The following is a 26272-nucleotide window of genomic DNA, read 5'->3' on the forward strand; positions in this document are numbered from 1 at the left end:
GATTGCATGAAGATGCATAATGTACACCAGGTTTTAAGTCTTAGAACTTTGGTAAATATATTGTATTCTTTCATTAGTGCATTTTCAGTCTCAGGTAATCTAACTTCAAAACTGATATAACATTTTCTGGGGATGTGGCTTATAAGGATCAATGAATTAAATATAGTTTTTAATACTCCAAATAACAATTTATTAATTATTTATAAAAATTAGAGGTTACAACTGTTATCTCAAATCCAGTACTTTTGTGTGTGTGTATGTGTGTGTGTGTGTGTGTGTGTGTGTGTGTATGTGTGTGTGTGGTTGATTCAGAGTGAAGGAATCTTAAGTAGGCATTTAGAATTTTTAAAAAGATGTGAAAATCTGTACATTATTTTGTTAATGGATAAGGTTCATCTATAATACTATGATAATTTTTGAAGCAAACTACTTGTATAGCAGTGTAGTCTTTTCACCTTTGTACTTTATAAATCAATGATTCTTTATGTTTCTGAACACAAAAGGATGTCTCAGGATGAATAGCCACAAGAACGGAGTTCCTCATTTGCATCTCTATCCTCACTATCACAAATAATGCTGATCTTACAGCCTGTACCTGTGCTGTGTACAAATGGAAATTAAAGTGAACTTAAATTCATATAATTTTCATTTATGCCCTGACTCTTACGGTTAGATTACTAATAAAACATAAGCCATTTCTCTTGCCCTGAAAGCTGAAAGGGAAATGAAGAGATTAATCAGAGGATAGAGCAGGAACGGAAACTAGGAGCAAATAGAGTAAGTTTCCTCCCTGGCTTTGTCCCTTCCTCCAAAAATATCTATTAAGCATCTACTATGAATCAAATACTGAAGGGATGAAAGGAGAGAACCGTCACGTTACCACAATCTTTTATTAGTTTTGTGAACCGAAAAACATTTCAGTTTTAAAAATTTTCAACTATTTGTAGCACATGCAGTTAAATATGCAATCAGGACGGCTGAATGTAATTGAGGTTCCGGCATTTCGCCCTTCACTTCAAAAACTATGCTAAAACCACTACAAGAGATTCACCCCCCATGTAGTTTTTTTGGCAATCAAAGTCCTCACGCCAACATTTGTAGTAATTTCAGATTGGCACCCTAGCATTTCTGTTATAACCCAACCCGCTACCCCACTTCCCACCTTAATGCAAGATTAAAAAAAAAAAAAAAGATAGTTTTACTGGGCGAACAAGGGCAAGGGAGGAAGGAAGGGACGGACGGACGGACGGAAGGGGGGAATGAAATGGATGAAGGAGAGATGCTGTCCTTTTTCCCGTTTGTTTTCGGTTCCCTGCCCTCTTCTTCCCATCTCCACGCTCGCTGTCGACAAAGTAGCATCACCTCCAGGCTCGGCCCTCGGTCCTTCCCCCTAGCGTCGGAGCCCCGCAGCCGGAGGCTGGCACCTATCTCTTTAAATGACAGCTGTGGCTCGGGTCCCAGTCCCGGGCTTGACGTCAGCGCCGCCTCCCCGGCTACGAGGAGTAGTTTGCGCCACAGTCCGCGCTCGGGGCTCGCGGCGCGCTCGCAAGCTGCTGGGGCGGCGAGTTTTCTTTGCTCCCGCCCCTCCTCCCGCCCTCCCCGCGGAGAGCCGAGCGGCAGCTTAAGAGCCTCTCGCAAGTCTCTCACACTTCCCCGCCGTCGCCCCCAAAGGAGCAGCCGCTCCTCCTCGTGCCGCCGCCGCCGCCGCCGCCGCCGCGGCGTCCGCAGAGCTCCTCTCCTGCACATCGCTCCCCCGATGGAGCCCGGGCGCCGCCGCCGCTGCCCCGAGCCCTGAAGCGGGCCTCCTCGGCCGGAGAAACGTGCCGCTCGGCCCGAGGGCGCATCAGGGGCACGCCACTGGGGGTGCAAGGCGCGGGTTTCGGGAAGGAGAAAGTGCTGCTTTCCAGGGTCACTTGGCCAGCGGCGGGAGGGGACCATGGCTTTGAAGGACACGGGCAGCGGCGGCGGCACCATCCTGCCCATTAGCGAGATGGTCTCCTCGTCTAGCTCGCCCGGCGCGTCGGCAGCCGCCGCCCCGGGGCCCTGCGCGCCCTCGCCCTTCCCCGAGGTGGTGGAGCTGAACGTAGGGGGCCAGGTCTATGTGACCAAGCACTCGACGCTGCTCAGCGTCCCGGATAGCACTCTGGCCAGTATGTTCTCGCCCTCTAGCCCCCGGGGCGGCGCCCGACGCCGGGGCGAGCTGCCCAGGGACAGCCGGGCGCGCTTCTTCATCGACCGGGACGGCTTCCTCTTCAGATACGTGCTGGATTATCTGCGGGACAAGCAGCTCGCGCTGCCGGAGCACTTCCCCGAGAAGGAGCGGCTCCTGCGCGAGGCCGAGTACTTCCAGCTCACCGACCTGGTCAAGCTGCTGTCGCCCAAGGTCATCAAGCAGAACTCGCTCAATGACGAGGGCTGCCAGAGCGACCTGGAGGACAACGTCTCGCAGGGCAGCAGCGAGGCGCTGCTGCGCGGGGCGGCGGCCGCAGCGCCCTCGGGTCCCGGAGCGCACGGGGGTGGCGGCGCACCGGACAAGCGCTCCGGCTTCCTCACGCTCGGCTACAGAGGCTCCTACACCACGGTGCGTGACAACCAGGCTGACGCCAAGTTCCGGCGCGTGGCGCGCATCATGGTGTGCGGACGCATCGCGCTGGCCAAGGAGGTGTTCGGAGACACGCTCAACGAGAGCCGCGACCCTGACCGGCCGCCCGAGAAGTACACGTCCCGCTTCTACCTCAAGTTCACCTACTTGGAGCAGGCGTTCGATCGCCTGTCTGAGGCCGGCTTCCACATGGTGGCGTGTAACTCCTCGGGCACCGCCGCCTTCGTCAACCAGTACCGCGAAGACAAGATCTGGAGCAGCTACACGGAGTACATCTTCTTCCGTAAGTTCGTGGTCTTCGAATTTCCCAGTTCTCCCGCCCCCTCGACGACCCGCGGCGGGTTCCAGCGCGTCTGGTGTCGTTGTGTGCCTCCCCTATCGCGGCAGACACGATTTACGGTTTCGTGCCTTGCGATCTCCCTTTTGGCTCCTCTCTTCAGCAACTCAGGAGCACGCAATTCCCAAGCAGTCCTCTTTCTTAACTTTATTGATCTTGCCCTCTCGCCCCGCCCAGCTCTTGGAGCCTCTGGACACCCTTCTACTACTGAGGTCCGGGAAAAGACAGGGGCACAAGGCTGGGCGCGTAGGTCCCCTTTCTTCCCTCTGTCTCCGTGGGACTCACGGGGGTCAACTTATGTGGGTCCCAGTGGTGTCCCTCCAGAGGGCGGGTTGGCATCAAGGTACCGCGGCGCACGCCGGGTTTACCTCCGGTTGGTGCGGGTCGGCGCTGGAGCATTCAATTATGGGTGGTTGCGGAAAGGGGCAACAAGAGAAGTGGCGATTGTGCCTCCAAAGCCCCTCAAGGGCCCGGGGGGAAAGAGGTTTCCATTGACCCATAAAAACCTCAGATTTCTCTCGCGCCAGTTGTCTTCTGTAACTGTTAGGGGTTTTGAACAGAGAAGGGTGGAGGGAACGGGCTTTGGTGGTCTGAGTGCTGTCAGAGTTGGACATGAGGAAGGGAAGTGGTGTGTATGCGCCTGTGTGTGTGTGCGCGCGCGTGTGTGTGATTGTGTTTCCTTTCTGGGCGCCTCCAGTGCGAATGAGGGATTGAATCCACTTTCCCAGGGGGAATAAACGTAGTGATTTTCTGAACTGAGAGAACGAGGGAGTGGATTGGAAAGCATCTGGCGCAATGCCTTTTGTAGTGCACTTTGGCGGGGGCGGTGGGGGGGCGGGTTCTGTGGGTCAAGTTCAAGAACTCCACCGACTAGCACTGAGGCCTGGGGGATGGGGAACCGGGGCCGGGACAATTCGCAGTGACGTTTATAAAGTGAGGAGGGCCGCAACTAGAGAGCTATGTGGACAAATGGAAAGCCATCTGGGATGGGAGCAGGAACATCATTTGGCAAATGTTTTTTCTTTCTCAAGACACAAGAAGATTGAAAACTTGCCTGTAGTGTTAGGGAGAGTAGCACTGACAGCCTATGTATAAGCCCAGCTTTAATTGCATTTATTTATTAAGTAATTCACTAACTGTTTGGGATCCAGGCAATTTTTTGCACTTTATTTTGACTAGGGAAGTGGAAAGGACCTCTCTTTGCACAGGCGTGAGATTGATTGGAAGTTGCTCATTGTTTGTGTATTCTAGTAACCTTGGAGGTAAGGGTGACAAAACACAGCACACTTAGTGTTAGATTGTCTTTTTTAATAGTGCTGGTTTTCCTAAGAAAACCATTTCAACAGAGAAGCAAAGAAAGTGTCCATTGAAGTGGTAGATAAAAATCTAATTTTCTTAGAGAAAGACAAATATTATATCACTTGTATGTGGAATCTAAAAAATAATACAAATGAATCTATATACAAAACAGAAACAGACTCACAGACATAGAAAAAAAAGGTTATGGTTACCAAAGGGGAAAGGGGGGAGGAATAAATTAGGAGTTTGGGATTAACAGATACAAATAACTATACATAAAGTAGATAAGCGACAAGGATTTACTGTACAGCACAGGCAACTATATTCAATATCTTGTAATAACCTGTAATGGAAAATAATCTGAAAAAATATGTATATAACTGAATCACTTTTCTGTGCACCTGAAACTAACACAATAATGTAAATCAATTATATTTCAATAAAAAAATCTAATAAGATTTTTTATTCTTAATTATATGAAAGTATTATTTGTTACACAGTAAAAAGATCACAATAGTCAGAAAAGCCACCCAAAGGAAGGGACCTTTATTGACACTTCAGACCTTAAACATTTATGTCATTTATATAATAGATATATTTCCAAGCATTTCAGAAGATGAGAGGAAATGAACTTTTGACTTCTTTTAGTGATTTTTAGTGGTTAGTGATTTTTGTTAGAGAAGGTGTAAGCATAAGTGTTCTGCAGTTAAGGTTCTTGAATTTTGGATTCTTTTGCAGTTTTGGTCTTTCTTTTCCCCCTAGAAACTTGCGGACTTGAAAATGCCCATTACTTTGATTATGAAGAAATAATACAGGTTGTCTTTAAATTATGAAAAATGCTCATAAAATAGTGTACTGAAGTTGGAAACTCAGCCAATTTAAGTCATAAGATGATTTGAGAGATGCTTAGAATTCAGGATATTTCACTTCTGGAGCTAGAGGAAATGAAAGAAAATAAAATATTTATATTATGAATAATGACTTGCAGAGTATTCACATAACAAATGAGTTCTGAGATTCATTGATAAAAGTCCCAGAAATCTAAGGAAGCAACTCAAAGCCTTTTTCATTGATTATCCTGCGGGGGAATATACACAATTCCAGATTAAATATGGTTCTTTTGAAGTGGTATTCCAGTTGACCAACCAAATGTGGTTGCCGCTTTTTATTTGTCATATAAAATTTATCTCGAACACTGTTATATATACATTTATTTTATGTTTTGTATAGCTTGCAGCACATTTTCACAAATTATTTTGTATGGGATTCCATTTAAATTGGTGAATGAAAATTCACTGTATTTCCATTCTATTTAGTGACGGTAATAATGTTAACTATTCAGTGTAGTTATCTTGTTTAGCAATCTCTATTTTTAAAAGACTACCAGTGTTATTCATAAAAACAAAATCATTAGATGAACTTGTTTGTCCACCGTTTCAGATGCAGAGGGCCTTATTATCTTTTATTTCTCCTTTGACACAATTCTTTCAAAACATTTTTTTTTAATGTATAACATGTATCAGTCATTTTAACACCTTTTAAAGGTGAACTTAGTAGTTTGAAGCTGCTCTAAGAAGTGTAGAATTGGTTTATACACTTGAACATCAATTTCAGCTCTTCACTCCCCCCGCCCTTGCACCCAACTTCCCCCTGAGTTTCTGTAGAGATGGGAGGAGAGTGGCAAATGGTTCAGTAATCCCAGACACTGCTATTTGCCAAATGGGTGATCTTGACTAAATTATTTTAGTTTCCTCACCTGTGCAATGGAGATTATTATAGTACGAATTTTATTGAATTTGAGAATACATGTAAAGTGCTTGGACCAGTGCTTGACCTATAATAAAAGCTTAAAAAATGTTAGCTGTTACAATTATAGTAAAGACTTTTTCTTGTCAGTATTAAATTTAAATTTTGTTTTTAGTAAGTATAGTTGATTTACTTGTAAAGTTAATTAGAAAATTATTTTGCAATTAAATGATAGCATAATAAACTTTCAGAAGTTTGAAACAACCAATTTTATAACCATATTCTTCCCTGGAACTTGGATTTTTCAGGCCAAGTTCGAGTCACCTAGGTTTGCCAATCACACTCCAGTTAGTTCTTTTGGATCAACTCCAACAGAATCTTTTTCTGATTCAGGGCCAAGAAGTGTTTTAATACTCTGCATTAGGAATTGAAACTTTGGCAGTATTTTCTCACAGACTCTGAGCTAGATTCATATCTCCTTAAGTACTTGTATCCACATCACTGGGTTCTAATACTCAAGGTTATATACAGGCTATTAAAGATTTAATATCAGCTTCATTTGGCTACATGGACACTTTGATCTATTATCAGTCATAACTCATAGTTTTATCAAGATTTTAGACTCTGCAACATATACTAGTACTATTAAATTCCATATTACTCTACTAGTACTAAAGATGGATTGTCCTTTCTTGAAGGAAAACTGATTTATTGTGTTTTCTGTTTTTTTGGGGGGTGTCTGTTAAGTGTAATTGTGGCTCTTTTTAGCAATATCTCAGAGACGAAAAAAGGCATTTTGTGTTGGCATTGTATTACATAGACAGTAGCTATCTGCTTGGAATGTGATATGTAGGCTACCCATAATTAAAATGAGCATTATATATATCCTTTATTTCTCATAAACAGTGTGTTTACAGAAAGGTAGTACTGATTCACTGCTCTTCTCTTATAGTGCTTTGAGTTTTGCATTCTGTGTTGGTTGAATAATACGTGGTGTGAAAGTATACATTTCTCTAGGTGCATTTGATATTCCTTAAATTTGGTACAGTCTTTTTTGTTGTGATGTATGAGAATGCCCGATATAGGACCTAATGCTATTACTGAACTGGAAGGTGAATTCTAATCTGTCTTAATGGATTTTTATATACACTCTTTCAAATACATTCTGATTTATTTCACTGTGTTTGGTTGAAGAAAGCTAGCTGAGTTGAAAATATTCAAACAGCTATTCAATCCTATGTTAGCAGGCCTGTTGCATTAAAAGCTTTCTAAGAAACGTCTTTAAAAAGTCATTCTATTTAGATGCATACCTTTAAAATTATATATTATTTTCTAGTCCAAAAATACTTCTACTTTTATCAACAAACACTGTTTTATGGAAAATAACTTTGTTCCTTCTTATTTTTTTTTAAACTTGGTTCTTTTCTTCTTGGAGACTTACTAGTCATTTTTATAATTATAATGGAAAAATTTCTTCTGCGACCACATGGCTGAATGACTTTTGAATCGACAGGGAACAGATAACTTTGTAAAACACCAAGATTCTTATTTCATGCAAATACAATATTTGTAGTAATAAAGCAGACAGAAAATGACAAAAACCTTGGAGTGCAAAATGTTTGGAAGCCATGCCATGGCATTGGTTACTGTTTAAGGGCATTAAACTTTTATGTCTGGCATAGTACTATCTCTAAATTTGATCTTTTAAAATTATGTTATGGCTTTAGTTTTCTCTGCCACCCTTTCTACAGCTTTATGTGGGTCAATCCTTAAGCATATAATAAAGGAAAAAGACAATGGCACTCCAAGCCTCATTTGGCAAGTTCTTTCTCTTTTGTAGCTTAGAGTAGAACTCACAATGAGTGTGTTTGTGTGCCTTAGTTAAAAAGAAAAAAAATCTCTTTGGAAAAAGAGAAATAATATGTATGAAATTAGCAACAATTATTATCTATTCTATTGTTATAAGTTATTGGGTCAATTAGTTTAAAATGTGAAAATGATTGTCAGCTTATTCAAATGCAGCCCTTCTTGGATAATGGAAGTAATATGTGCAGTTGTAGGAATTTTATAAAAGAGAAGTAAAATTTTAAAAAATTGCCACCAGTAACTGCTAGTAAAATCTTGACTCATTTCCTTCCAGTCTTTGTTCTAAGCCTGTGAAGATGACAGACATACTTTTTGAAAGTTATGGTGACACTATGTAGATGGTTTATATGCCATCTTTACTTTGTTTTGTTTTATACATTTAATGCAGTTATACATTTAGTGACGTTTCCCACAAGACATTGAATTTTTTCATTGACATCTTAGATAAAAGCATAATACATGTCCTTTGCCACAGACAGTATTATAAATAAATATTGGTGTTGAATATTTTCCCTGTAAGCTTAGAAAATAGTTGATTTTTTCAAAGTACAGTATGTGTAATAAAAAGAACATTTACTATGTACCTAGATTTGTGATAAATGTTTTATAGCCGTTACTTTTACTTTTTTAACATTCCATTAGCTTGGCATTAGTTCCCTAATACTTCAGTTAGAAAACTATGATTTGGAGAGGTTAAGTTAACATCCTTAGTTCATAGAGCTGGTATGCGGCTGAGCTGGAACTAGAATAGTTCTGCCTTACTGCGAAGCCCTTACTCTTGAACATTTAAAAGTAAGCCCTGTTTCATGCAATCAATTTTGTAAATATATTTCAATGTCTACTGAGTACCTAGAACTTAGCTCTTTAAGCAAAAATGGGTAGTGTGAGCTGTATATGAACCTAATTTTTCTTAATCTATTTTAAATTTCCTTAAGAATACAGTAAATGCAGTTGACCCTTGAACAACTGCGAGGGTCTATCTGTAAGCAGATTTTTGTTCGAATGATATGTATTGAGGTTGGTTGAATCTGAGGATGCAGAACCTCCAATACAAGGACCAACTATAAAGTTATAAGCAGATTTTCTACTGAGCAGGGGTGGGCACCCCCTAGTCCCTGCATTGTTCAAGAGTCAATTGTATATGTTTTATGTCTTTACTTGATGAAAGGGTTAACTTTTAACGATTAAGGCTACCACATTAATGGATATTTTTAAAATTAAAGAAAATAAACCATTTGACTCAGTTTACCAGTCTTTTGGGGGAACAAGTAGTATCTGTAGGTTTGATAGACTGACCAATTTTAAACAGTGTTAAGGTAGTCTTCTGCAGAAAATTCATTTTACCTTGTGTAATATAACACGTTTTATGTATGTTCTTAGAAGGTGACAAAATGAAGAAGGTATTTTGGTTGAAATCAATTTTGTTAATTACGTAAAGTTTATTGGCCCTAACTATTGGTTAATGCCTTTAAATTATATACTTGCTATAATTAGGTCCAAAAAAGTATCAAATATCTCCTGGGTATTGGAATTATTGGCTTTTGGTGTTTTTGAAGGCTTAAAGTATTGTGGAAGTATATCTATACATTTGAAGTAATTGGAAAGTAGTGTTTCAGGTAACCCTTCAATCTATGTTTCATTACAGTTATCGTTTTTAAAGCCTCTTTTGAATTAACTTCAGGGTATTGTCAGCACTTAGCAGCCACAATCCTGCAAGACAAGCTGGCAGCTTCTCTAATGGAGATGATTCTAAAAGGTTTTGCAAAGACTTACCTAAAGATGAGAATAACTTTATTCACAGGTTTTCAAAGTCACTCCCATAGGTAAGTTAACTATAAGTTCTAAGGGTAATGGTGAACCTCCAGCTGCTGACTTGAATCTAAGGTGTCCTGTGCCTAGCATCTGTATACTTCTCATCATTCGTTTCTGCGAGGGAGCATGAAACCTAATTATCCTGTAAGGTTAGTTGTATTTTGCACTTTCAAAAGCAAAATATATGAGTATTTTATACTGAGTTTATACTGTTTACAAGTTTCTTTCTTAACTCATTGGTTTTTTAGTGTACCCCCGGTACCATAGTCATGTCGTAACTGAGTGACCTCTTGCTCTAGAATCCTTATGCATTTAGCTTCCACACTTCCCTGTCTCTTCCTAGTACACTACGTATAGGGCCTTCATTGCATTTCCTAAGCATGTAACTATCTCTCTCTTTTTTCTTGTTGTATCCTATTTTTTTCCTAGCTTTATTCAGATATAATTGATATATAACATTTTGTAAGTTAACATGTTGATTTGATACACGGGTATATTGCAATTTGATTACCACTATAGTGTTAGCTAACACTTCCATCTCCTCACATAATTACTAGTTCTTTTTTTATGGTGGGAACATTTAAGATCTATTCTCTTAGCAACTTTCAAGTATATAGTACAGTATTTTTGGCTATAATCACAATGCGGTGAGTTAGATCCCCAGAACTGATTTATCTGATAACTGGAAGTTTGTACCCTTTGACCAACATCTCATTTCCTCCACCCCCCTCAGCCCCCTGGTAACTACCATTTTACTCTGTTTCTATGAGTTCGGCTTTTTTTAAGATTCCACTTATAAGTGATATCATACAGCATTTGTCTTTCTGTGTCTGACTTTTTTTTCACCAGCATACTGCCCCATGGCCCATCCATCTTCTTCCTTCTTTATTATGGCTGACTATTAGTCCATTGTATATATACACCACATCTTTAGTCATTCGTTCGCTGACAGACACTTGGGTTGTTTCCATATCTTGGCTATTGTGGATAATGCTGCAATAAACATGGGAGTACAGATATCTTTTAGACATCCTGTTTTTATTTCCTTTGGCTATATATCCAGAAGTGGGATTGCTGGATCATATAATTATCTCTTTTCATATTGACCTTCCACACTGGCCTACTTTCTCCTTGAGAGTTGGCACCGTGTCTCACTTTTGTCTTTTCATCCCCCAGTGCAGTGGCTACTGTCACATTAAGAACTCAGTAAATATTTCTTTTTTGAATGAAAGTATAAATTAACAAATGAACCAGCGATCTTGCTGGTTGTACCAACGTAGTTATTGAGTTGAGATTTAGTTTCACTTCAATTTAAATTGCACCTATTGAGCAATTACCAGGCTATAGCTTGGGACAAGACATGCCAATGTGAATGACAGAGACCTTGCGCTTAAGGTGATCACAGTAAGCTTTATGTAATATTGAATTATGTTATAGAGGGGTTATTTGGTGTATTAACAAGAGACAGAGTAATGGCATGAGAGGCTGTTGCACAGGCACCTATAAAGAATGAAAATAACTGAAATGTTAACTAAAACACGGGACAGCTTCAAATAATGTTATAAATGAAGTTGTTAGGATGGTAAAAATACACACAGAGACACACACACAATTATTTATTTATTTATACTTAAATGACTGGTAGAGTAGAAGGTACAAGGCATCAAAATTTAGCTGACCTTTTTTTTTTTTTAATGTATGAAAGATGTCAGGCAAATGCTCTGAGCTGCAGCCTACCTGCAACCACTTGCCTTTCAGAACATCTTAGAATGTGTAGTGACTGCTGCCTCCAGACATGGTCAGGGCCTACTGTGGTGTAACATAAGTTCAGGAAGTATCTGGCTGTACTGGTAGGTATTTGCAAATGTGAGGATCCAGTGAACTATTTTGTTATCTCCTAGTTTTTAAAAGGTATCTTGAAATACACTTAAGAGGTATTGCTGTTTCATGATCCATATTACAATATCAATTTTACTTATTAACCTTGTGTCAAGGTAGTTCATTAAAACAAATCAACTTTGCTGGTAATAACAGCACATAGCTTCATTCACCAGTTAAACTTAGTTCAATGCTTGTTCAGCAGTTGCAGTGTAAACGTGGAATATAATTTCTACCATATTTTAATCATTCTCTTATTAAATTCTACTTACATGGGGGAATATGAGTTAAATACAACAAAAGAATAAAAATATATACATAGTGTTGATTTCCAGCCCACCAGAATGGTGATTTCACCATTCAATTATGCTAGTTCCATTTCTTGCACCAGTTATAATAACAAAACCCTTGAGCATAGATGGAATCCACAGTATATTGCCATTTCCTTTCATTTTGTATAATTTGACATGTTTAATTTCTGATACAAGGAGACTAGGGAGAAGAATACTGTGCTTAGAAAGAGACAATACCAGAATCTCTTGGTCCCCACTCCCAACAAGCAAAAAGCTTGAACACTATGAATGATTTTCTACTTTTTAGTCAGATTCCTTGAAAAATTCTGGCTCTAGCTTTGAGAGCTTGGAAAAATAATTTAATCTCCCTCCTGAAGGAAGAGTGAGGGAAACAATAATACTCATCTTGTAGGTTTTTTATGAGGATTAAATGAAGTAATCCATATAAAACACTTAGAAGACTATCAGACAGGTAAAAATTAATTGCTCAATATATGTCAGTTAGTGTCACTTACTAACTTAATAGCCTCAAAACATGTATCTATCTATATATTCCCACTTCTCTACATTATCAATTCATAGTACCAAATTTCTTTTTTTTTTTTGAGGAAATTGATAGCAATACCTATTCAGAATTGCTCTGAAAAGGTCCCATTATCATTAGTGAAATTAAAAAAATACTTGACCTACTAAGTATAAAATTAATTGTAACATATTATTAAAATAAGTTTATTCTAGTTCTTCATTGTCTAGGAAAAAAATGCATTCTCCCAGGTCTAGCGCTGGTCACTGGTCAATTTTGACACAATTAACAGGAATACTGGTATTCAGCAGTTATTGTTTCTAACGATGGGGTGTATTGAGGCAGAGCACCTCTTAATCATATTCTATATTTATATTTCTGTTGAAGGCTTTTAGCTTTGATTTTCAGCAGTTTTATGCAAGAGAACACATTGTCACAGGGCCAGGGACTCAAACATTGCTTAGAGTTTGGGCATTTGGCCAAAAAATTTCAGGCTAGGTTTTGGATTAAATACTTATCTCCACAATTTTAGGAAAACTATGTTAGCTTTCAACTCAATCAGCTCCTATTGAAACTACTCTACACATTTTGAGTATGTTTTTTAGTTGCTAGAAGTCCAGATATTTGAAGAAAGCATAGAGATCTAAGGGAGATGCTGGCAGCCATTCAGAGATAATTCTCCAATATTTTGACCTCTTTCTTCTGGTTGGCAAAGGCTGCATCTCTTTGCAGGTAGAGGGTAAGGACTCATTCATATAATTCTAAAGTGACTTCTGTTTTTGTCAAGGAAAATTTGCTACCGTGGCAACTTTATAGTGAGTGGCAGGAGGAAGCAAACATGATGATTACAAATTATTGGTGTAATCTATATTGTGATTTTTGGAATGAATCTTCTAATGTTGATCCTGACTTTTAGAAGACAAAAGAAAGAGCTGGCAATAGAAGTCTTTGGACTATCATCTTAACCTTCATTAGTATGCATATTTGTTTTATTTTGTGCTAACTTTCCTTTTCTGTGTTTCATTTTCATGTAGAAAATGGTAGAAGTTGATCCCTTTTTTTCATATTACCTCCATGGAATTCCATAAGTAGAATGTTCCAAGTAATCTGTGCTGAATAAAAATAGGATATTGTTCTTGTTTTAGTGTGTCAGATTGTCATTTCTTAAAGAGAATGTGTTGAGTATATTGATGTTAACAAAACGTTTATTTAGGGTGAAACCTTTTCATGTACTATCTTATTTAATGTATAGCTGATTCACTTTATTATACAGCAGAAACTAACACAACAGTGTAAAGCAATTATACTCCAATAAAGATGTTAAAAAATTTTTTTTTAAATAAAAGCAATAGGGGTGGGATTGGTAGATGCAAACTATTACATTTAGAATGGATAAACAACAACGTCCTAATGTATAGCACAGGGAACTATACTCAATATCCTGTGATAAACCAAAATAGAAAAGAATTTAATGATGTTTAAAGAAACATTCAGAAATATAAAGACTACCAAACTAAGAGAAATCCAGATTAGATTAATTTTAAGCTACTGAGTCATATGTCTTATTTAGCTTATTTATATTTATTCATGCATTCATAATCAGTATTATATACAAAGCAGCCTGTTAGGTGATGAAGATGTGGTGGTAAACAATGGCGAACACATTTCCTGCCTTTCATGATCAGGACCATGACATACAGATGTGCAGTTTGTACATTGCTTAACTCTAGATTTCATTTACTGGGTCTAGGTGTATAGCAATACAATAGGTTGTGTATTGTAGATGTGCAATGCACCACTTGTGAGCCTTTGAGTAATGGTCCTACTCATGGCTAAAGACCACTGGCCAAAGTTAGTTAGTTATATCTCTAACTTCTGACCACAGGAATCTAGGCATGAGTGTGTGTGTGTGTGTGTGTGTGTGTGCGTGTGTGCGTGTGTGCGTGTGTGCACATGAGTGTGTTTAGGGAGAGCATCAGTATGACTCCATGACCACTGCTGTCAATTAAAAAACTTTTGCCCTCTGAATTGTGGTTGAATAATGACCAGTTTGTTTTAGAAAAATGTGACACTATTATTAACCTTGACCTTTTGTTGAAATTGCTTATTTAGATATAAACTCAGTATTGAAAATGAAAATTTTTCTGGTTTCTACATCATACCTCACTCCCTTTTTGAGAAATTTTATCTCTTGAAGTCTATTCAGGAATCTAGATTTTGCTATACTCCTTATATAGATGTTGCCTATTCTCCATGAAGAAATCCTAAAGTCAAATTAAAATGAAGACTTCTGCTGGTTACCTTTGATAGGTATTCTATAATTGAGATTAAATTTGAATTTGAAGTGGTTATGAGGTATTCCTTTGCATTTCAGTTAAGCAGACATGTGATGGGTTGATTTAGCATGTTTCACACAGTGGTAAAAAGATATATATTTGCTCTGTAGCAAGAAATATGGAACTTGTTAACAATTCTTAATGTTGCTGGAAAATGGAACCATGAATAAATATGCTAGGAAGTCCAGCATTGAAATTTCTCTAGCTTTGTATAATCATTTACATCTCCTCTGCTGGACTGATGTGTTTCTAAGGCATGCAAGAACCATTAAAATATTTCAGCTTTCGCTTTCTGTGTTAGCATGTTTGGATTGTAAAGTAAACTTAGTCATTTCAAGCTGTTTTATAGCTGACACTATCAAGCCATATTTATCATTATTATAATTTGGTACTTAGCATTCATACTGTGAAGCTCAGTTTTACCCAGTATTTGGTAAAACTAAAAAAAAGGATGAAAGATTTACTTCACAGTTTTAGTACAAACACCAGGGTCTAAAGACTGATGGCTATAATTTTTGTTAAACTGTACACAATATTTTATGAACTGAAATTGTGCCCCCCCAAAGATATTTTGATGCCCTAACCCCCAGTACTTCAGAATGTGACCTTATATGGAAACAGGGTCTTTACAGAGGTAATTAATTTAGAATGAGGTCATGAGAGTGGGTCTAATCCGATATGACTGGTGTCCTTATAAAAAGGAGAAATTTTGGACGTAGAGTTGTAGATGCACGTGCACACCAAGAGAACACCACGTGAGCATGAAGGTGGAGATCACACTGAAGCATCTACAAGAAAAGGAATGCTAAAGATTATCAGCAAACCGACAGAAGTGAGGAGAGAAGCATGGAACAGATTTTTTTCTCATATCCCTCAGGGAGAACCAGACCTTCCAACACCTTGACCTTGGACGTCTAGCTGTGAGAACTGTGAGGTAATACATTTTTGTTGTTTAAGCCACCCAGTTTCTGGTACTTTGTTACGGCAGCTCTAGCAAAGTACAAAAGTCGTTTCAAACTCTTTATCTTGTAACAAATCTGGGAAAAGCTTGAAAGGCAGTGGTTTTAAAACTCCCTGAATTTTTCAGAGGTCTTAGTTGCAGACGACAGATTCCATTCTAGATAATTTAGACTGGAAAACAATTATTAAGTATAATGTCGATAGCTCACAGATTACTTGGGAGATCTGAGCTTCCCGGAATGACTCCTAGACACCATAGAATAGGGCTCCTAAGGGTGGTGTACAGTACACTGTATGAGGTCCAAATGTGATTCCTTGTGGAATGGTCACCTATGAGTTAATATATTAATATGTAAGTTATTTGCCCTCAGTGCATTCAATAAACAGTGTCAAATAGGAGCAGGATGACTTCAGTGAAAGATTTTGTTCCAAAAATGGGAAAATAGGAAACATACAGCATCACAGGTCTATAGCAAATCCCACCTTGCAGACGGCAGAAACTCCCTTTACTGGCAACAGAAAAAATTCCTTGTTAAACCTACCTGACAGCACTTGGTTCTGTCATTGAGTAAAATTCCCTTCCTTGCGGATTGCTTTAGGGTTAAATAGCCTAGGCTACGGATGGCTAGTCTTGGAGTTTCTTTGGCAGAAGAATTTCTTCAAAATTGTACTGCACTTCTGGTCAGTTTCATGCGTGAATTAAGAGCAACAAAAATCTTGTGTAGTGTCATTTTTAGGCCTGAGGACTCTTTATTTTGTGGCCTCTGTGAATCACTCGCTTCCTCCTCTCTTAAATTGATGGTCTACGTGGATGGTGCCAGCTTTGTCAGTAGGGCAGGCGCCCTTGTGTGAAAGAGTACCTCCTGCTAAGGCTGCAATTTTGTAGTTAGATTTTGTTGTTGATGTTGCCTTTTAAACACAACTTTTTATATTATGAAAATTTTCAACCTAATGAAAACAAAAGAATTGTTAAAAAAAAATCCTCCCCTGTATTCATCTCCTAGATTCAACAATAATCAAAATATCACTTCATCTCTGAAATTTTTGTTAAAGCATCTTAAAGCCAACCCCAAATATGATTTCACCCCTACATATTTTAGTATCTAAAACAAAAATGACTATTTTCTTATATAACCAGCCTCCATTATCAACTCTAACAAGGCAGATAATATTTTGTATAATATCTGAACCATAATCCATAATCCTATTTCCAAGATTGTCTCAAAAAAAATTTTATAGTTTTCTTTTTTAACTCGATTGTTTATTTTTATGTGCCTTCTCTCTTAATGTAGAATAGTTCCTCCTCTGCCTATTTCTCATTCTAATTTTCTATCCTTGTCTATATCTCTTTACATGTAGTGACATCAATTTGTTTACAGAAATAAGGTCTGTTGTTCTGATTGTGCCTGCTTTCTTTCTTCTGATGTTATTTAAATTGTTCCTTTGTTCTTATATTTTCTGTAAGTGAACATTAAGTCAACCTTGATTAGATTCTGCTGCTGCTTTTTTGGAGGGCAAGACTATTTTTATAATAATTAAATGGTAGAGGTGAGTGGTCTCAGTCCTATCTCTTCATTATAAGTTCCCATCAAATGTTTACCTAATAGTTTTATCATCGATGACCATTGCCTGATGCAGATATTACATTACGGGTTGCAAAATCATGATTTTCCAATTTTATCATTTCTTTCACATTTGTTATGTGGAGTCTTGTAATGAAGAACTTTCTCTCATGAGTTACTTAAAATATATTTCATTGAGGAAAGACAGGGCAAATGCATAAATCTTATTTCTTGCCGTTTTGACAGTGAGGAGTTGGTTCCCTTGTAACTTCCAATGGTACTCGGTAAGTTGCTGCTATTGTTTGGTATTCTGGTGCTTTCCTTCCTACTTCCCTGTTATGGCAGTCATCATCTTTGTTCTTCTTCTCTTCCTCCCCTCTGCTGCTGCTGCTTTTCTCAATGTCTCTGTCTCTCTCAAGTGTAGTTGTGGAATCATGGATATTTTATATGTTTCAGCATTTCAGTCAATTGCATGTATTATTTAGGATGTTCAAACTGTTCGGTCTTTGAGCAGGGAGAGACTATGTGCTCTTTTGACACAGCCCATTAAGTCCTTGGTAGGTTACTTGGTATTATGCAGCTACAACTTTTAACTGCCTTGGTTTGTGGTATAGAAATAGCTGGATTTGTCAACTTCATACGTTTCCAAATTGTAGGACTCTCCTTCAACTCCTCTTACAGGGAAAGGGAGAAAAGAGTGCCTCCTTTAGAGGAGCTGTGCTCTTTTCTATCTCTTCTGGAAGGTTTTCTAGGTGGGTCTTTCTTATAAGATGATGCTGAAAGAGGCAGGAAACCAACACTACACAATAATATTTTGAAATTTCCTAGCATTTTATCTCATGCTATAGCTTTAGTTGGCATATGTCTACCTTTTAAGGTAGTTGGCATATGTCTACCTTCTAAGGATCATAATTTGACCATATGGTCACTGTCACATAATAATTGTTGTCTGTGTTTTCATCTATGACATCCTTATCCTGTGGCCAACCACTGGACTGCTTCCCTGCTACATTCAACCAGTGCCCTACTTTAGGTTTGTTATCACAGCAAGAGCTGTGTGAATTCATATCCTAACCTTTTTCTCTAGTCTAAGTTATATTCATTAGCTACATAAAACCAAACGAACTCTAGTTAGTTTAAGCAGAAAGGGATTTATTAAGGATGTACATATCTCATAGAATCATAGGAAGGAATGAAGAAATAGACCCTAGGAAGGAGGATGTTAAAGCACTCTGGAGAACTGGCCCCTGATGGGGCTGCTGCCTTTGTCACAAACAGGGGACTCAGAATAAGAATCGACCAGCATAGCCAGAGAGGACTTCCCCTGCAAAACCATCATGCTCCCTGCCTCCTCTGAATTCTGAATGAAAGTCTGTAGGAGGACAGCTGATTCATGCAACACGGGTTACATCCAGAAGCCCATCTCAGTGGAATCAGGAAATTTGGTTTTCAGCTATCTAGCCTCTTCCTGCTAGTAAACAGCAGACCCATGCACTATATTCTGCACACCCTGTGCCTCAATTAACTTCAAGAAGAACATCTCAGAAAGACAATAATTTTTATTAAAATGCCTGCACATATATTCATAGTCACACACGTCTCATTTCTACAAAGACATCACTGTATAAATCCCTTTATGGGAATTCTTTTATGTACTAATGTGTGTATAGTAGAAACGAGACTAGTAATTTTAATGACATCATTTCAGTGCAAGGTATCAATGAGGAACAATATAGGAAGTAGGATCTCAGCCTGGAAAATAAAAAAAATTACTTGAGGAATATATATATATATATATATATATATATATATACACATATATATATATATATACATATATATATACACACATACATATATATGTATATAGTGGAAGTATGTATATACTAGAAGTATGTAGTGGAAGTATGTATATACTAGAAGTATGTAGTATATACTAGAAGTGTATAGTGGAAGTATATATACACTACAAGTATGTAGTTTCAAAATATGCATGTTAGAGTCTAGGATAAATGAAAATCTGCTAAATTGTTAGACATCTATCGTTGTAGTAATGCTAAAGTGTATATGGATTGTGGCAAAGATTAGAGAAAATCAGAGGATCTTGGCTAACCTTTTGTTTCTGTCACTTTCTACTTATTGATTTCACGAAAATCCCTTAAATACTTTGAGATTATTTCCCCATCTCTCATCTTAAGAATGATTTGAGCATGCATGAGATGATACATGTCAGGTGTTTTTAGCGCCTCACTTGAATTATCATATATAAATTGAACCAATAGTAACAATATATAAATTGCTTTGAGGTAAACTAGGAGGAAGAAGCTGGTTAAGATGCTATCTCATTCTCTGTCACAGGTGAGATACAAGCTGAGGGTTCTACCCCAGCTGTGTGCCAGATGAATATCTTTTGTCTGGCAAGGGAATGTGAGTTTAAGTCACTGAAGTGCAAGATATAGGGCAGATGTAAAAAAAAGTACCGGCAACGGTAATGCCTGTGCAATGTAATAAATGATCCCACAAAAGCCCATGAATGACAGCAATTTCTAGGTAACTTTAAATCCCCAGAGAAATTCACTGCTAAACCTGATGCAGATTTTTTTGCTAATCAAGTTAAGGATATAATTTCACATTGGATCTACTCTCCCTTCCTTATGGAATGAAATCTCACACTGTGTCTGACACTCTAATTCTTGATTGAAGTAGCAAGGGGTGGTATATACTAGTTTGGTTCTTTAAGTGAAATTAAAACTGGTGATTTCTTTAATTAGAGAGAGTGACTTTTTAAATTAGATTTACTCTCCGTGCCTTCCTCAGTGAAGCCTCACACTGTGCCTGGCACCAAATTGTCATTTAACAAATGTTTGTTGATTTAATTAGGGAAGCTGTGTAATGGGTGAGTAGAGACATACTATGACTGAGTTTAAGGAGGAGGGCTCTGGAGTAAAACAGGGCTACATTCATATCCTAACCTTTTTCATTAATAACTGTGTGACTCTGGATAAGTCATGTATTGTATCCAAGCCATGGTTTCCTCTTTTGTAAATTATCAGAATAACAGTACATACTTCAGAGGGTGCTCTGAGGATTAAATTGTATGATGCAAATAAAAAACTCGGCACAACATCTTATTCAAAGTCAAGGTTTTCTAAAGTGAACTATTTTACTTATTTACAAAGAACAGTGGCAATACAGAGGATGTGATTATTGCCTGAACTGAATGTGGGGGTTCAGGGAAGGCATTCAAGAAAAGATGGCATTGCAAAGTATTGGCTGAACGTGGGCATCCATGTGAGAGCTTGGGGGCTTTGCTAGGCATGGAGTGTTAGAGAATAGGTTGGTCTGGCTGGATATCAGGGAACGTGTTGGGGGAAAAAATCTGGAAATGTAAGCGGGGGAAAGCTTATGAAGTACATTTTATATTGGCCAAAGGATTTTGAACCAGAAAAGGATATGGTTAAATGTGCATTTTCAGGAAGCATCTATGGCAGCAGAGTGAGACATGTACTTGGGGAAACTGAAGTTACTTGGTTAGTTGGTAGTTATGGGAAAGTTTCAGGCCAGAGATGAGCTGATGTGCTCCAGTAGAGATAGGAAGTAAGGGATATATTCTGATGCCATGTAGGTGGTAAAGTCAATTGAACTTTGGGAAGAAGGAATTAAAGCATCTGGCAGCTGACCGATGGTTCATTTATTCCCTTCACAGGAGGATACCTTGGGAGAAAGAAAAGAAGGCAGGTGACTTGGTCTATTCTCCTTGTCAACTGGCTCTCCAAGTAAATAGATGAATGCTGTTTATAGGAAGAAGAGATCTTAATTAGTGAACGTCTTTTCCAAATGACCCTGGTTAAAGGATGACTTACAGTAAATAAGTACAGAATCTATAAGGCATGGATCCCTGGAGGATACCATATGAGCTATTCATTTCTCTGGATATATAACATGTAGAAGTTTTATAACTTATATGTCTTTGTCTGTGTGGGGAACCCCATAAAACTTCCCTTGAATCCCTCATTGATCATTCTGGGCCAGAGAGTGAATGTCCTGTGTGGGAAGGAAGGAACTAGGGAGTCATGTGGGATGTCCCAGACCACTCCTGGTTTCATCTGTGCCTCTCTTCTTTAAATTGTTGGTGACACTTGATACTCTGATCTGTTTCATGGGCGTCCAATGTGACCATCTGATCTTGTGTGTTAGTTCAAACATTTTGACCTATTGAATGTAGGGAATAGGGAGAAAGAGATATAGAGGATGACTCCAGTTGGTGATGGCTGTAACTGAGAGAAGGCATACTGGATGAGTGAGGCCCTGCCCCCATCCCTAAGGAGAGGATGATAAGGTCAGTTTTAGATCTGTTAAATTTGAGATATCTGTGTAATTTTCAGGTGGATATGTCTCAAAATGCAGGTACTGGATATCACATGAATGATCAGAAAGAGATCATGGAGAGACTGTGCTGAAGCTGTTGAAGGAATAGGTGAACAAAGAGGAGCCCGTGAATGACACTGAGAAAGGCCCGTGGGACATTGGAAGTGTCAGAAGAGAGAAGTGGTTGTGGAATTTATGGGAAAAACAAGTTTTAAGCACAAAGAAGTGAGTTTTAAGCAGAACAGTATAAATGCTGCAGGGTTGACCATCGATTAAGACTGAAAACATCAATTAGATTTACCAATTAGGAGCTCATTACTGATTTTAGAGGTAATTAAAGAAAATTATAAATTTGTAGTGGTAACGAATTGCATGACGGGGATGGTCTCTGATGTGGATACAGAAGTAGAGAGGGTAGATAATGGGATTCATCCAGGCTTGTGGATTTTAGTGTGGGTGCTCTGAAGAGCAGAGCAGAGCTAGTTTAAGAATACTGATAGGGCTTCCCTGGTATCACAGTGGTTGAGAGTCCGCCTGCCCATGCAGGGGACACGGGTTCGTGCCCCGGTCCGGGAGGATCCCACATGCCGCGGAGCGGCTGGGCCCGTGAGCCATGGCCACTGAGCCTGCGCGTCCGGAGCCTGTGCTCCACAATGGGAGAGGCCACGACAGTGAGAGAGGCCCGCGCACCGCAAAAAAAAAAAAAAAAAAAGTACTGATAAATGAGTAGTTGGTACAACTAGTTGCTTCCTCCAGGGTGGGTAAGGAAATCAGTAAAGTTGTGATAGTCTAAGGAACTTGTAGTAGTAGAACCTCAGATGTTGCTCAAACTTCAATATTTGTTTCATACTGACTTAGAATCTCTGGGTGCCTGAGCATATTCTTCTTTAAGCAGTTTTCCAGATTAATGTTTAAGAATTTCCCTAATTATAAACAAGTGGGTACTGAGAAGAATTAAGGTCTTGCTAGAATATTAAGTTAAAAAATAGGACAGAGATCTGTATGCATAGAATGCTGATAATTATATTAAAAAAGATGCAAGTCAATGATCAGGCATTTAAAAAGCCTGGAAGGCTTTAAAATAACTTAGTTATTTCTAGATTGTAGGATTTTTAAATAACTTTTATTTTTGTACACCTTTTATTTTCAGCTTGTATTTTTATAATGAAAAATAAATTACGATTATTAAAAATTGGTAGCTAATAAATGATTTATTTCTATGTACTAGATTATAGATACAGGTAGGATACTGTCTTAAAGAAAATGTTTTAATAAAGATAGAAGGAAGAAAGAACATTAAAGACATTTCATACCTGAATAAGGTATAGAGGGAAAGATAACGAGAGGAACATGGAGTAAAAGCAGAGCTTTGTGTGCGAAAAACAAATTCCATGTACATCATAATTTTGATGAGGGTGGCCTATCCTCTAACACTCTTAAGATTACAGATATTCAGACTCTCAGCTTCTACCCACGTTTTTGATCAAGACCTAAACTGTCCAAGTGTCATGGAAAAAAACTTACAGATCACTTTGTAGAATCAGTACAGTGATGTGGAGGGAACATCAGTTTGAAAGAAGCCCGAAGTCATGAATCCAGCTGTGTTCGGAAAATCTCGAAGGTCATCTTAGAGAAGTGGCTGAAATCTGCCATAGATTACTGGTCACCTAGGCATATATCTGTCTACAGCTATCCTGATAGAAAATGAGTACATGAGGGCAGTATATTCCTTGGAAGACTTAAACCAAGGAATTTTTTTTGTGTTAGGTTTTTGACAAAGCTGGTGTCATACACAGTAGTGTCAGAGCCAAGTGAGTGTGTCAAATTCATAAATGTTTATTGAGTAATTATTAGAAGCTGGACTGTTTAACGAGGAATATCAAAATGTATAAATCATAAATATCCTTAACTTCAGGGACTAACAATATAGGTGGTATTTTTATACAAAACAAATGAGATCTTTATCCTGAAGATAATGGCAAATATTAAAGGTATTGAGGCCAAAGAAAGCATGAAGGGCGTAAATTATAGCAACACAGGCCTTTGGGAGGTGACTGCAAGAGTCCAGGCATGAGATGGGCCTAGCTTGAACTGAGCTGATGATAACTTGAATGGAGAAGAGGGGATAGATATGAAACACATTGTGAAGAAATAATTATTCGGGCTGTGGACTGCTTATTGAGTCCAAGGGAGGTACGAGGTGGAGTCAAAGGTGACTCTCATGCTTCAGTACTTGGTACCTAGAAGAACTCACAGGACTATGGAAGATGAGAGGAAGGACAGATTTAGGGGCAGGAGGAAAATAATGAGTCTAGTTCATTTTAATCAAGATGGTCATTATAGTCATAACCATATCTGTAAGAGTTTGTACTTCTGCCCTGTTCAAAACGTGCCTTCACGGAAAGAGGATTACCAGTAAACTTCCTAGATAGAAAGATCACCGGGGGAGACAAAAAGTTTGGGATAAATTTTGTATTTTTCTGATCGCTAACTCAGGACAACAAAGGTAAACCATATGCTGTATAGGCATAGTTGGTCCATCTTCAAAACTATTAATTCAAAATCTCATTATAACATCCTCTTCTGCCACCTTGTGTCATCATTCTCTATTATAACCTTTTCCTCTCCATTCATTAGCCTTCTTTAGTTCACTGCCCTCATTATCTATTTAGGTTACAGGTTTGTAATCGCAGTGACTCTCCTAGAAATATCCTAAATACTCTTGTTCTTCCATCTTTTTTTGTTTTTTCCTAATCCCTTTGGCAGCTTTGAGTGGACCTAACTAACAGCTTTTCCCTGCTATAATCAAGTAACGTAGAACTTCCAGAGAAAACCACACAACAGAGAAGATCATTTCTACTAAAAATCCATGAACACCAGTTTTAAATAAACCATCAGCACTGCCTGGCAAATCTCCCATGCTTCTCTGGTAAACCCTTCTAATCGTCACAGTACATTTTTATTATAACTTTTCTTTAAACCTCCAATTACCTCACCTATTCTTGATCATCACTCTTAGCAAATGCCCTTATCTGTTTCTTTATAGAGAAAATGGAAGCCATTACATTCATTCATCTTCCTGCTCATTCATGTTTCTGCTGCCAATCATGCAAACTATCCACAACTGAAACCATCTTATCTACCTTACCTGCTGATAGAGGAACTATCTCTTCTGTCATGGGACAGTTCTTCCACTCTATGCTCTGGGTCCTATCACTGCCATTCCATTCCATCCTTCCATTACTAGGAATATTGCATTAATTATTATTACCTTTAGTTTTTGGCATTCAACCTCTCTCTCTCAACTGTATCCTTCCCATTGGCTTTCAAACTTGCTAGAGTTCTTTCCATGAAAACAATAATGCAATGTCCCCAAAGTTATTTCTTATTTTTATCCAACTACTCCATTACATAGCTGAATTTTTTGAAAGTTATTCCTTATATCTAACCAATTACCACTTTACACAACTGAACTTTTTGAGAGAACGGTCTGTATTTTGATGCCAATATTTCCATTGTTTCAATTTGTGCTTATATCTCAGTACACTCAAATCAGACTTTTTGTCCTCAACACGCCTTTAAAACAGCCCCTTTAAAGGTCTCTAGTTTTCCATCCATGCCATTCAATTCAGTAGCTATCTATCTTTTCTTCCACTTCTTATCAGCATTTGCCATTGTTGACTGTTCTGTCTTGGAACACCTTCTCTTGGCTTCTGTGCATCTGGCCGTTCAGCTTATGCCTAAGGGACTGAGGGAATAAAATCTAATGTCTGACCCTCTATCCAAACCTTGTGCAAAAGCATGGGCCAGTGTCAGACCCAGAGGAAAGAGGAGATGTTTTTCTATTCACCAATTTATAAGGTATACTTTCAGCATTCTGAAGTTTATGACACAACAGTATGGTTATCTCTTTGGCTCTTCCTTTTGTTTCATTTGTAGGGTCATCACTCTCTACCTAGCATTTAAATATTAGAGTTACTTAAGTTTTGTTCTGTGTCCTTTCTTACCATTCCCTTGTCACTGGGAGCTCTCATCACCATGATGTATATGCTGATGTATGCTCATGTATATGCTAATGGCTCCCAAATTTATGTCCATAAAAAGCATAAACTTTTCCTTTGAGTGCCGTACCTACTGGTAACCCAGCTTCTATTCAATGTTTCCATGCAAATATGTGAGTGACATGTCTGACTTATTATGTCCGAGTTAACAAGTCCAAAATTCATAGTCTCTCTCCTCTCCCACTCCTACCAATACCTATTTCAGTTTCAGTGTTGTCTTTTTCAGTCAATGGCCATTTCATGCATTCTGTTACAGAAGCCAGAAATCTAGTATTCTTCCTTGACATATATCTCTGCTTGTTTTTCTTTTAGAGTTAAAAGGAATTTTAGCTATTTGCTAGTTTACAAGTATTTAATCTGAGGTGCAGGGACCCCTTGCAGATCTGTGAATCCTTGAACGTTTGATTCACAATTTTCTGTGCATAATCATCTGAGCATTTTTAGGAGAGAGATACCTAGTACTCATGAGATTCTCAGAAGGGTCCAGAATCCAAGAAAATATTGATAAGACTAATCAATATTTTGATTAACTTCCTCACTCATGGATGAGGAAACTGAAACCCAGAGAGGTTAAGTGACTTTGGCAGAATCATACTTCTGGCTAGAGCCAAAGAAGGAACTCGAACCCA

The 26272-nt window shown here is 38.5% G+C and overlaps 1 protein-coding gene across 1 annotated transcript in view; it reads left to right on the forward strand.

Moving 5' to 3' along the window:
• Nucleotides 1–1258: 1258 nt before the first annotated feature.
• The window catches only part of KCTD8 (potassium channel tetramerization domain containing 8), a 254259-nt gene continuing 229245 nt past the window's right edge, over nucleotides 1259–26272 (forward strand). The window contains exon 1 of the mRNA XM_060011757.1: nucleotides 1259–2885. Coding sequence (XP_059867740.1) covers nucleotides 1937–2885 — 949 coding nt within the window. The 5' untranslated portion in view covers nucleotides 1259–1936. The remainder of the gene's footprint in view (nucleotides 2886–26272) is intronic.

This window comes from Delphinus delphis, chromosome 5 (genome assembly GCF_949987515.2).
Source record: "Delphinus delphis chromosome 5, mDelDel1.2, whole genome shotgun sequence".
NCBI lineage: Eukaryota > Metazoa > Chordata > Mammalia > Artiodactyla > Delphinidae > Delphinus > Delphinus delphis.